This window comes from Xyrauchen texanus, chromosome 10, assembly GCF_025860055.1.
Source record: "Xyrauchen texanus isolate HMW12.3.18 chromosome 10, RBS_HiC_50CHRs, whole genome shotgun sequence".
Lineage (NCBI taxonomy): Eukaryota > Metazoa > Chordata > Actinopteri > Cypriniformes > Catostomidae > Xyrauchen > Xyrauchen texanus.
This window is the reverse complement of record NC_068285.1, coordinates 47,390,293-47,404,599: the sequence shown is the minus strand read 5'-3', so window position 1 is coordinate 47,404,599 and position 14,307 is coordinate 47,390,293. Positions and strand designations below refer to the sequence as shown.

The 14,307-nt window shown below is 39.2% G+C and overlaps 1 protein-coding gene across 1 annotated transcript in view; it reads right to left on the bottom strand.

Annotated features, from left to right (window-relative positions):
• Nucleotides 1–14,307, bottom strand: part of zgc:158376 (uncharacterized protein LOC100101643 homolog) — a 91,062-nt gene that overhangs the window by 42,070 nt on the left and 34,685 nt on the right. Inside the window, exons 6-10 of the mRNA XM_052135529.1 lie at nucleotides 11,571–11,753; nucleotides 9,111–9,143; nucleotides 7,845–9,010; nucleotides 7,174–7,337; nucleotides 6,282–6,446 (exon numbers count right to left, since the gene is read on the bottom strand). Coding sequence (XP_051991489.1) covers nucleotides 6,282–6,446; nucleotides 7,174–7,337; nucleotides 7,845–9,010; nucleotides 9,111–9,143; nucleotides 11,571–11,753 — 1,711 coding nt within the window. The remainder of the gene's footprint in view (nucleotides 1–6,281; nucleotides 6,447–7,173; nucleotides 7,338–7,844; nucleotides 9,011–9,110; nucleotides 9,144–11,570; nucleotides 11,754–14,307) is intronic.

Sequence of the window (14,307 nt, the reverse complement as noted above, 5' to 3'; positions counted from 1 at the left end):
TGATGCTCTCACTTTTAAACCTCATATAGACAACCTTGTGAAGAAACTCAAACTGTCTTTTTTCTTTTGAAATAAATTTTGTTTTTCTTTTAAAGCAAAAAAGCAGCTAGTAACTGCAACATTTTTATCTGTCTTAGATTATGGTGACCTGGTGTATAGGATCGCTTCAGCACAATGTCTGCATAAGATTGACACTGTTTATCATGCGTCTCTGAGATTTATTACGAATTGTAAAAATTTGACCCATCATTGTGACTTATATTCCAGAGTGGGATGGCCATCGTTGTTCAACAGGAGATCAGGGCATTGGCATATTTTTATCTATAAGGCCATGCTTGGTCTGTTGCCATCCTACATCAGTAGTTTAATCACATGGAGAAGTGTTGGTTCTTATTCATTGCGATCAAATGATCACTTGCTGCTCTTTGTTCCATTTGCCCAAACAGAACTGGGGAAAAGGGCTTTTGTCTACTCCGCTCCTTCTGCATGGAACTTTTTGCAAAAAGACTTGAAATTATCTCTACTCATTTCCTTAAATGCTTTTAAGTCCAGATTGAGAGAACCTGAAATTACCTGTTTAAATTGTAAATGTTTTTAATTATTTGTGTTGTATAACCTTTACACATGTAATTGATTGTGTTTTTGCTGCCTCTTGGCCAGGACTCCCTTGAAACAGAGGTTTTTAACCTCAATGGGACTTTCCTGGTTAAATAAAGGTTAAATAAAAAATAAAAAAATAACCGAATTTACATTTCCCCAGCGATAACGCTAAGGAAGCGCTCTGTGAACTGTATGGGTCTATGAGCGAACTGCAGAACGCTCACCCCGACGGACTGTTTATTGTCGCCGGAGATTTCAACCATGCGAATCTCAAGACAGTGCTCCCTAAATTCCATCAGTATGTGGACTTTGCAACGAGGAGCGAACGCGCTTGATCGTTTACACAAACATCCCAGACGCGTACCGGGCGGAGCCCCGCCCCCACCTCGGCTACTCAGACCACTTCTCGGTTATGTTAATTCCAACATACAGACCGCTAGTCAGAGGCACAAAACTGCTTCAGCAGCAGGTGAAAACCTGGCCAGCAGGAGCCATCTCTGCTCTTCAGGACTGTTTTGAGTGTACTGACTGGCACATGTTCAGGGAGGCTGCAACATATGGCAATTCTACCAACTTTGAGGAATACATAGCATCAGTGACCAGCTACATCAGCAAGTGCATTGATGATGTCACTTTCTCCAAGACCATCACCACACGCTCCAACCAGAAACTCCAACCAGAAGCCGTGGATGACTGCGGTGGTACGCAAGCTGCTGAGGACCCGAGACTCTGCCTTCAGAGCAGGCGATAAGGCAGCCCTAAGAACAGCTAGGGTCAAACTGTCCCAGGCAATCAGAGAGGAAAAGGGCGGACACGCCCAGAGAATCCACAGTCACTTCCAGGACAGCGGTGACATGCGGCGCATGTGGCAAGGCATCCAGGCCATCACCAACTACAGGACAACATCAGTTGCCTGTGACAAAGATGCCTCCCTTCCAGATGCGCTGAATGACTTCTACGCTCAGTTTGAAGTGCAGAACGACCCCTCCTCCCAACGACCAGGTGCTCTGTCTTACCACGGCGGATGTGAGGAAAACTATGCAGAGTCAACCCACGGAAGGCTGCTGGACCAGACAACATTCCTGGCAGAGTGCTCAGAGGATGTGCAGACCAGCTACCAGATGTTCTTACCGACATCTTCAACATCTCTGAGCAGCGCAGTCGTTCCAACGTGCTTCAAGGCCAGCACCATCATCCCCATGCCAAAGATGTCCTCAGTGTCCTGCCTCAACGACTACCGTCCCGTCGCACTCACACAATCATCATGAAGTGCTTTGAGAGGCTCGTCATGATCGGAAACAGCATCTCCACCACCACCACCACACTGAGCACTGGGTGTCCAGTCCACTGCCGTTCACTCTGCTGACTCACGACTGTGCAGTAATGCACAGCTCGAACCACATCGTCAAGTTTGCAGATGACACGACCGTGGTGGGTCTCATCAGCAAGAACGACGAGTCAGCATACAGAGAAGAGGTCCAGCGGCTAACGGACTGGTGTAGAGCCAACAACCTGTCCCTGAATGTCGAAAAAACAAAAGAGATGGTTGTTGACTTTAGGAGAGCACAGGGTGAACACTCTTGCTGAAAATCGACGGCTCCTCTGTGTAGATCGTCAAGAGCACCAAATTCCTTGGTGTTCACCTGGCGGAGAACCTTACCTGGTCCCTCAACACCAGCACTATCACCAAGAAAGCCCAGCAGCGTCTCTACATTTCTTTGAAGGCTGAGGAAAGCATATCTCCCACCCCCCATCCTCACTACATTCTATATAGAGGGACTATTGAGAGCATCCTGAGCAGATGCATCACTGCCTGGTTTGGGACATGCACCGTTTCGGACTGCAAAGCCCTGCAGAGGATAGTGAGAACAACTGAACAGATCATCGGGGTCTCTCTTCCCTCAATCAAAGACATTTACAAAAAACACTGGTATCCACAAAGCAACCAGCATTGTGGATGACCCCACACACCCCTCACACAAACTCTTCATCCTCCTGCCATCTGGCAAGAGGTACCGAAGCATTCGGGCCCTCACGGTCAGACTGTGTAACAGCTTCTTCCCCCAAGCCATCAGACTCCTCAATACTCAAGAGACTGGTTTGACACACACACACACACACACACGTCCTGAGTTGCACTTTAATTACTGTCACTTTATAACTGTCTGCTACCTCAATAACTGCTATGTGCATAGAACACTATCTCATAGTATGTTATGTTTACGTTTTTAGAAACTGTCATCTTTTTGCACTACTGTGTACTGGTCTCTCACTGTGCCTATTGTACTGTTCATTGTTAGAAATTTCTTGTACTGTCCCGTAATTTTGCACATGCGTGCACTTTATATATGTATTTAGTTATTTTATATAGGTATTTTATTTAGTTGTGTAGTCTCATGTGGTTCTGTGTTTCTCCTATGTTGTTTTTATGTAGCACTATGGTCCTGGAGGAACGTTGTCTCATTTCGCTGTGTAATGTACTAACTGTATATGGTTGAAACGACAATAAAAACCACTTGACACTGAAGACTGCAGTAATGATGCTGAAAATTCAGCTTTGATCACAAATAGCATTTTAGAATATATTCAAATAGAAAACTGTTCTTTTAAATTGTAAAAAAAAAAAGTTCACAATATCAATGTTTTTACTGTATTTTTTAATAAAATAAATGCAGCCTTAGTGAGCAGAAGAGACTTCTAAAACTTTTTTAAGTCTTTATGTAAAGAAACTGTATAGTGAGATTACTTCTTAAAACTTAATTTTGATCATCAAGTCTCCTCACATTCATTCTCTCTCTGCCACATTCCTCATTGATAGGCCCAGGGGAGGGGTCTTTTGTCTCCTCAGGAGTGAATTACAATCAATATTTATGATCATTCACATCTCCTCGCACTAAAAGTGTCTTACAAAAGTTAAATTACTATATTGTTTTGTATGAATGAGTGATCAGGATGGTTTTCACATAATTGTGTAGCTAAAACGCTCCAAAAAAGATCCAGTTCTCAAAAGGCTTGTGGACAATTGTTTAGTATGTTTTATATGGCCTTATTTCAATGACTTAACATTTAAAACAAAGCATAAACTTTATTTTCTGAATAATACAAACATGTACACACATGTTGCTCACATATTATTGTAGCCCAGTTTGTGCTGAATACAGTGTTATCAGACTTTAGCCATTAATATGTTTTTAAGCAACTGAAAAAAGCACAAATGTCAAGGCATGTCAAAACTTCTCCAGGGCCCAAAACACCCTCAGACCTCAGAGGGTGGATGAGACTTTTGCTACCACTGGCAAAACTGAAATCTAAAATGTATTTGCATTTTGTCTTTTTGCCTCAACCCTGTAAGACATCACTCTCGCGACACCCAAATACTGCACAACTAAAGTGCTGGGTAACACAAACCTTATCTAACAGTACATGTGTAAGGAATAATTGACAATGGACCATTACATTATTAAATAATAATGCACATCCAGAGGTTATGTCCACAAACCTTAACACTTTCAGGGTTTTATCTGAAGACATTCTCTGGTCTTCGTCCTTAAAACACTCTTGTGAGTGGAACTAGTTTGTTCCACCACACATTCAGCATCTTGCTTTGATACAGCTCAAGCCTTCATTGATAGTTTTAAACCGTCACATTAAAACTAGTAACGGAGGCTTGTGCTACTTTTAAGCACTTAATTGAGTAGCAATGTAATTTGTTTTAGGGCTGGCGATATGGCTTCAGAAATTATATCAATATTTTTCTGCAAACTGAAAATATTTTGGATGGGAAAAAGAGTTGGACTAAAGGCAGATTCAAACCGTGGTTGCTTGGACAACAATACACAATCAAAAACTGTAGACAGTCTTTACAGCCCACTCCACTGCAGTGACACATATTGTCTAGTCTGTTGTATATTCTTGTGGTTTAACCAGACAATTGGGGTGCAAATAGCTGTGCCATGTGGCAGATGCTATTTACACCAGGGTACAAATAGACTCGTCTTTGATTTAGATGTTTTGCTGTGGTAGCCTGTACGGCTCTTTGAAATATCTGAAATAATTTGGAAGTGATAACTAACTGTTATGCGGTCAAGACCTGGAACTACTTCATTGCCATGTGTTTCCTAAACAATAATTACATACATTTGAACGTCTGTCAGCTAATCAGAATCAAGCATTCATCAGACCTGTGTTATAAGTTAAGATAAAGCCGGTGATATGCGCTTCTTTTACTCCCAACCAGGGTATGCAATTAACCCATTAAGGCAGGTACTTTTGGAAAAGTGGCAGAAAATTTAGCTCATCTTTTTGCGACCTGTTCGCTTTCACCTGTATTTAGCACAGTCCACTAGTATTCAGTTCTACATTTGACTTATACTTTGAAGAACAGACGAAAGAAAAGCAGCCGCTGTCTGATTCACTCTGTGTTGAGATGTTGCTTCATATTGCTCTATCACTCATAAGCACAGCACGAGGGCTTCACAACGCAACATCTGTTGAAGAAAGATTGTTGTTCCACACTCCATTTGAATGGCGCTTGCCCAGCCATTGAATCATGACAGAGTGGTCACTGGAGGGTGAGTTGGTGGCAATTCGAAGCATTCACGAATTTAAACTTTCAGAATTCCCATGAATATGCAGTTTTGTTTTTCTAGTCAGTACGGTAGTAATTCTGATTCATTGCACAGTGAGCAGGAAGAGGATAAAGAGGCTGCTAACAGGTATAAAAATGAATTCAACAACAAATAAACATCCAAATAGAAATCTGAGCACATGTGATGTAACGTGAGTCTTGACACTCAGATGCTGTGTGGAGCGATAAGAGACTGTTTGACCCATCATGAGCCCTTTTAGCTTTACTCTCTTTAACATGAGTGCTTTTGAATGTATCTCTGCCGTGTGCGATTCTCTCATGGTTTTAACTGGTTGCCAGTATATCACAATGACCTTTTGATATTGACAACAGAACTATTCATAACTGTTTTCAATACAAATAAATGTTAGCAATTCACAAAATCTATGTAATTTTGGTAATAATTTAATTTCTTTAACATTAGTTAATGCATTAGGTATCATGAACAAACAATGAACAATATATTTTTACACCATTTATTAATCAAAATGTTAGTTAATAAAAATACAATTGTTCATTGTTAGTTTGTGCTAGTTCATAGTGCATTAACATACGTTAACTAATACAACTTTTGATTTTAGAAATGCATTCGTATATGTTGTAACTAACATGAAGTGAATTAGTTCATGTTAACTACAGTAATGTTGTTAATGTTAACAAATGAAACCTTTTCAAAAGTGTTACCGTAATTTTACTGTGTGGGGCATAAACATATGCAGTATATAACAAAAGTGTGGCAAAGGGCACTTTAAGAAAAAAATCGGTATCGGTCGATCTAAGCGTTAAAAAATCTTTATCAGCCTCAAATTTCCTGATTGGTGCACCAATACTAAATGCAATCACAAAGTGTGCAAGCAAATGCAGAAAAGTGGTTGTTGTGTTCCAGTGACATCCTCATAGAATTATCACATTGCATATTGCATTTTTCAACATCTCGCATATCATACAGTATTTATCCTCCATATCGTGCAGCCCTAATAGATAGACAAAAGTCGCTCTGACATAAAAAGGAGGAAAGCACTGATATGAAGAGGAAATTAATGAGAGCAGGGACCTGAGCGTGTGTCATTGGAGGGCGGAGCCAGCAGTTCTTTAAGATGAGAGTCTTTGAGATCTTCAACTCGACTGAGATCAAGCAGACGAAGACACGGGCACACAGACTGACATAGGGCAGAAACTGAAGACCACGGGCAGCCCGACACATTCAACTCCAGAAGACCTGAAGGAAGACAATGGTTATGCTGATCTTACTCAAATCAACAATCAAAAGAACAAACTGTTCATAAAGTGACTGGCATACACACATGGTGTTGCAGCCCTAAAAAGCTTCACATTTAGTGTACCCAAAAATGAAAGTTCTTTTAATAATTTATTCTGATGTTGTTCCAAACCTTTATGACTTTCTTTCTTCTCTCTTTCCATCCCTCTGCCTTTTAACAAGGTACCCTCAGCACACCAGAGCAAAAGGGAAACAAACATTGGCTTACTGTTTTATCAAGTGCCGAAACTTTGCTGGGTGAAGAACAATCTGGGATTGTGGTCCTCTTTGCAACCTGAATGTTTTCAGAATATTGAATCTTTGTGATGCTCATTGGGCACAGCTTGCAAAGCTCTGACTCTATATCTAGTCTGTTTAAGCATTTTGTACTTGTGCACAAAACCAGTTACCCTACATAATAATATAAAAACATTTTTCATTACAAACACAAACCTGAAGTTACTGTACATTTACACTAAAACTGACCCAAAAGAAACCTGATGGTTTGTTGGTTCCTATCGGGCTTGCATCAGGTAGTGAACCTCTAGCAGTCAGTCTCATCTCTTGTTTCAAGATAGAAAGTCACATGGTTTGGAGAAACATGAAGTTGAGTAAATGAACAGAACTTTCTTCTTTAGGTAAACGATTTCTTTAATGCTATTATTAATTAGGCAGGAAAGTGATATACCTTGTAAACGGTTAATAAGCCACATGAGCTGTTTCTTGGAGATGTTGGTGTAGCCCAGGTTAAGAGAGATGGGTTGTCGACGGATTATACCACTCAGCATTGGAGGAGTTATAGAGCGCTGACGACTCAAATCAATTTGAGTCCATAACCTCTTATCACAGCACCTGAAAACACAATACACGTTTAGAGAGGTCTGACATTTAACACATATTATATACAGTATGGAAATGTCAAATCCTATTATTTTTTTTAGACGTACTAGGAATACATTTCACAAATTAATGTTCCGTTACAGTTACAACAACTATACTGCAAGTTAAGTCTCCTTTGCACAAAACATGGAACAGAGGAAAGAAAAGAAAAAAAAATTACAAAGAGGAAATTATTGCAGTCAACTGATACACAATACACTACAATCACAATATGAACATTTAAAAAAAAAGGGACCTTTCAGAAAATGCGAAAACAAAATGCTTTGTTTGTATAAAAGAGCAGTCTTTAAATGTAACCAATAATCTGCCATTTTTAAACCATGTTATTTCATTTAGTCTCTATTGAACACATTAAACAAGTGTTTACCATAATATAATTGCATTTACATGTAAATAACACAATTATGATTTGTATTTCTTCTTTTCATGCTTTAGAAATGATTTTGTGTGATATCTTACCAGCGGCTCCATGTGCGACAAACCCGCATGCAGACACACAGCTGCCGTTGACTAAGATGCTGGAAGACACTAAGCCACACCTCCCTCGGCAGCACGTGTGAAGCACCGCTGTCTAATGGCAGGCAATGTGGTTCGGGACAGGATGGTGGTGGACGCACCAAGTGTCTCTCCATTTGCACGGGCCTTGGTGGTGAAGGCATGGCTGCAGGGCTGCGCTTTACCATTTGCGAGTGTGCCGGTATCAAGCGTGACTGCTGAGACCGATGCAATGGCAGCGAGCTGCTGACTGGGTTAGCCAGGTTAGACATGGCAGTGCTGCCGTTAGCAGTACCAGAACCGACCGTCGCTGTACCCGTGCTCTTATTGGATGGAACATTCTGGCCTTGCCGACTTCCACCGCGAATCTTACTGCCACGAACGGACTTCATGGTACCATGCCGATGATTGCTTACAGTACTGCTGTTTGAATTCTCCTTCTCTTGTGTTTCTCGCCCACCCACCCGTGTGCGCCCATTACGTGCATCCTGTCCATTAGAGCGCTTGGAGGGGAGACCCTCGTGTCCCGTTAAGTGCCCTTGTCCGGAGGGTGGTGCTTGTGTAGTTGACAGTGGTGAAGGTGGGGCCAGTGTGACGGGTTTACGACCCCGGTCACTCGACCCTTGTTCATCATCAGCTTCAGTGTCAATAACCACTTTGCGTACTTTGGGACCAGCATCACCTCTGCGCCGCTGCGTTTGCGGCTCACTCCCGTTGTCCTGCTCTTGTTCTGCAATGACACGCTCATCTTCAGAATCATCACTGGCACTGAAGCCCAGCTCTGCTAGACGGCGGTTTCGCTCTCGCTCACGAGTGCAGCTGTTGCCATATGAGGCAGATGGAGAGGATGGCTCAGAAGCCACAGCGGGAGACGGCGAATCTGAGTCAGACTCAGAGTCTGTTTCAGAACTGGATGAAGAGGAAGAGCTTGAGTCGCGTACTCGCTCCAGAAGCTGACACATGCGTTTGAAACGCTCCAGTTTTTCACGGTGATGCGAGCGCTGGTCCTGGCTGGGGTTTATGGATGATGGCTGCGCTACGCTTGAACCACCACCTGAACTGTGACTGCCACCCGATGACGAGTTTGGCCCATTGGCTTCAGAGGAATCAGAGGACTTGGGTTTCGCTTTCTGAAGAAGGTGTTAAAAAAGCTTAGTACTGATAAGAGACTAAATGGAAACTATTAATCAACAATTTAAGCAAAAAGCTAAATAAACGCAATATTCATACCTTTTTCAGATGTTTATCACGGGCACCTTTGATCTAAAATAAAGTCAGACAATGTTCATATAGGTTACAGAACTCAGAAAAGGAACTGAGGATTAGTCTGCAAATTGCAAGTTTCCAAGGTTTTGTGATTGTCTACAAGAAATCTTTCCAATTAGGTAGTGTCCTCAATGACAGATTTGCAGTAACAAGGTGACCAAGATGTACTTTATTTTCATTAAAGGAAGAGCTCACCCAAAAATGAAAATTCTCTTATTGTCTTTTTAACACAAATAAAGATTTTTTGAAGAATGTTGAAGCTCTTTAGGTCCTTATAATGCATGTAAACAGGTGCAATCAGGCTGCTGACTGTTTGACAGTCCAAAAGGCACTCCAGTCGATCAATTAATGTCTTCTGAAGCAAATCGATACAGCGGTGCAAGAAACAAACCGATAATTAAAACATTGGTATCCCTATAACATGGTGTATCAAATAGGATACACAATATTTGACGGCTCACTTTTTCACTCAAAAATGGCAGCAAACTTGTGTGAAAAATGATAAATGATAGCTCATTTTAATAAATTAAAAGTAACAGTAATGATTATATTGTTACTGATATATTAAAATGAATATCTGTTGAATATAAACAACTTAGCAAAACATTTTTATATTATTTTATTGAAAAAGTCAGTTGAAATTACATGCATCAAATATGAAAATATGACTTTTGAGGTATCTCTCAATCACCATTACATTCAATCACAAAACTTTTTTATAAATAAAATCACGGAGCTTTGAAAATTCTGACATATACTTTTTAAATGATATATTTAAAGTGTGAAATACTATTTCTTTGTATTTTATATATGCAGAATGCTCTGTTGTCCTTAAAAAGATATCATTATTTTACATTATATATTATGATGATGTCTTACTATAAGAGACCCAGGGAAAAAAAGTTTTACAATTTCCCTTTTTTAAATGTCAATATAGTGTTTGGTGCATAAAATACATTGATAAAAATGTTTATGATTTTTTTTTTATTTTATTCATACTGTATTTGATGTAATGAAATATATAATATATATAATAATATAACTATGATACATTTCAATTATAGACCAAGGAGAGGAAGTTGTCATTGCCAAACTCTCAAAAATTTGGATTCTCTGAAAAGCCCAGGGGGTCCTCTGATAATACCCCAAGATTTATCATTGAAGCATGTATGGGCAAGAAAAACTTAAATAATAAATGTTCTACACAAACATGAATTGCTGGGCCTCAGGAGGATAATGACCTTTAAAGCCTAATGTATCAAATTTGATGCATAAAATAAAAAATGATTTCCTTTTCAAGTTTGTCTAGTGGTACTAAAACAATGTAATGTAAAATCACTTCCTGCCAGCAGTCAACACAGTGATATATGTGATGTAAGCACTATGGCATGATCATGGAAGTCGGATGCGCACGCTTTGTGCGCATCCGGAACGAACATCACGTGAGAGTTAGTTCATTTCAAACAGCAATACAGTGCAGTCCGGAAGCTACGATGTAAAGTAAATGTTTTAATTATCAACATGTTTCTTACACCAAACTATCGATTTGCTTCAGAAGACATTAATTGATCGACTAGAGTCGTGTGGATTACTTTTGTGCTGCCTAAATATGCCTTTTGGACTGTCAAATAGGGTTAGGCACCCACTTACTTACATTATAAGGACCTACAGAGCTTCAACATTTTTCAAAAAATCTTAATTTATGTTCTGCTGAAGACAGACAGTTATACATATCTGGGAAGGCATCAGGGTAAGTAATGAGAGATTTTTTATTTTTGGGTGAACTATTCCTTTAAGGTTTGGTGATTGAAGGTGATAAGTGACAACTACTATTGCAGATGCGACAAAAGTCAAGCAGAGTTAAACTTTACACATTTGTGCAGCAGTGAGAGTTCAGACAGTGAAGATCACGTGATCCACACACCCGCTGACTGATAGAATTGGATACGGCAGTCAAGTAAAAATACCTACTAGAAACTACTAGTACAGAAACCTCAAGCAATTAAAGGGTAACGAAACCCCCCTAAAAATGTTTTAGATGTTAGCAGATATGTACATGTTGCACATCACTGAAAACAACTATAGTATTCACAATGTTTATTAATGGTTAAATAAATTATAAATTTTTTTTTTTTTTTTTCATTTTTCTGAGCCATTTCATTCTTCCAGTTTAGAAACTAAACTTAAAGTAATGTCATAAAATATGAGGTATATGCATAAATGGTATTAGTTGAGATTGGTATTAAAGTATAACTCTACATTATTTGATTCTTGATAGTAGACAGCAGATAATGACTGGCGGTTTGACTAACCCGTGGGAATTGTACCAGAGAGGTCTTGGTGCATCAGTCACTTATTTCATATAATATGACATTGCCGTTATCTATGAAGCGTTTATAATGCATGCTGCCCTTTAGTACTTACCTTCTTTTTTGAAACACTCTCTTGTGGCAGATCCTTCTCCTTCTTACGTTTATGTCCATCGTGACGTGCTGTATCTTCTAGAGATGTGGGCTTCTTTTTACTGGGTGGAGGGTCATCTGTCAGCTTCCAGCGACTCACTTCACCATTGTCCATTCTTCTCTTTCCTAAACCATCTCCCTGATCCTGAAAGATTAGCACATACTTGCATCACTGTCACAGTTAAGGCTGGACATCCTCATGGCAAAACATCGCCATGGTATTTTTGTAGTAAAATCACAGTAACCACAAAATTAAACATGGTTACAATATTAACACCATATTACTGTAGTAATACCATGGTTCACCGCATTAAAACTATGGTTTCTGCCAAAAACATGGTTACTACAATATTACTATAGTAAATCCATGGTTAATTTGACCCAGATAAAATCTCTCTCTCAACTCCCGGAATGCCACCGTGACCAAATCTCTGCGAGGCAATCAAACTTTATACACATTTTTATTTATTATTATAAGTAGTATGAAAGGAAATATAAAGAGTGGAGATAGGAAACAGGATGGGTTAAAGTGGCAATCGAACCTGGGCTCTTCCACATGAAAAAAAATAAAAGCAGATCCACACCAACTTTACACACCACGCCATTGCAGCCACACTTGAGGGCACAGTTTGACTTTGTTTTCTGTGTTCCCACCAGATTATTTAAGTGCAAAAATGTGTGGTTGGTGCTATTTAAACCTAGTACAAATAGTCAGTCCATTTCTTTAAAGCCAAGTGAACATTAAATGACTCAAGCTCTTCGCTTTGCATATTTTCAGTCGATAACTTGTCTAAAACAGTCTCAGATCGCAGTGCATACCAGTCGCCGACAGTCTTTTAGTGTGCACACTTCTGAGGAACACTACAACTAGTAGCAGACACCAAGACAGATTTCAAACTCATTTGAAAAACTGGCTGACCAGTCATCAAATGTACTCATCTTGAGCAAGACAGTAGCAATGTAATAGCCAGAAGATAGCAATACATGGGGAAGCAGGAGCCAAAAAAAAAAATACATGAAACTGCTGCTGAAAAAAAATATCATTTATTTTAGGGTGAAATATGACAGATGTGTGCTTGGAAGGTTCTGTGAAATTTGATATGATTAGGTATGGTATGGAGTGCCATTTTACATTTTCCTTGTTTATGGCTGTGCTGATATTTCTTATTTATTTTATGTCATACATTCTTAAATCTCAAAACTTTCTTTCCAAGTTTAATTTAGATTAGATTCATTAGAATCTGACATTTTCATCGAACACCATCACTTCTGCATTTATGTTCCATAAACAAAGGCGTGAAAACATCCACATCCCAAATAAGCGCCACCTAGTGTTGATGAGCAAGAAATATTACAATTAATATCAAAATCTCAGATAGTGCTTAAAGTAATTTATCAAATTAAAGATTTCATTTTGTTGTCCTAATACTACAGTTTGAAATATCTTCAAAAGAATCACAATGTGAAATATGATTTCTTATTTTATGCACCGATCACTGCTTCTGTAAGCCATCAATAGCTACAAAATGTATATCTGCTCTTAGTTTTCTACAAAATTAGCCATTTGTAACTTAAATAATCAAATGTTATATCTTAGATGTCAAGTATAAAATATGTGGTCCAGCAGGTAAAGCATGCAAAACAAATCATATGAAAATATCTCCTCGACTATTGATGATAAAATATTATAGATACCGTCGCAAAGGGGAGGATCTCAGCTTTTTAGATTTAGCTTCTTGTCCACTCAGAGGCAAAGATATTCAATGAAACAATCAGGGTGGTGCATGAACTGAAAATTAGACTGCCACCTACAATTCAAATCTGCATTTCGTGATGGAAGGTGACAGAGGGAAAAAAAAAAGTCCTAGTGGAATGAAATAAGACTTTTTGCAGAGAGATAGTGAATAACATGCTTCCAAAGGTTAGGACTACAACAAAAATATTATATATACTGTAAATATACATATATATTAGTTGAAGTCAGTAGTTTACATTCACTTAGGTTGAAGTCATTAAAACTCATTTTTTAACCACTCCACAGATTTAATATTAGCAAACTAGAGTTTTGGGAAGTCGTTTAGGACATCTACTTTGTAAACAATTGTTTCACTTTTAATTGATTATACCACAATTCCAGTGGGTCAGACGTATACATACACTAAGTTAACTGTACCTTTAAGCAGCTTGGAAAATTCCAGAAAATTATGTCAAGCATTTAGACAATTCGCTTCTGATAGAAGGTGTACTGAATTTTAGGTGTACACATGGATGTATTTTAAGGCCTACCTTCAAACTCAGTGACTCGTTGCTTGACATCATGGGAAAATCAAAAGTGCATATCAATTCCAGAACAACAGCAAAGGACCTTGTGAAGATTCTGGAGGAAACAGGTAGACAAGTATCTATATCCACAGTAAAACAAGTCCTATATCGACATAACCTGAAAGGCTGCTCAGCGAGGAAGAAGCCACTGCTGCAAAACCGCCATACTACATTTTGCAAGTGCACAGGGGGACAAAAATCTTCTGGTCTAAACAAAAATGTAACCGTTTGACCATAATAACCATCATTATATTTGGATGGAAATGGGTTAGGCTTGCAAGCCAAAGAACACCATCCCAACCCAGAAGCATGGGGTGGCAGCATAATTTTGTGGGGGTGCTTTGCTGCAGGAGAGACTGGTGCACTTCACAAAATAG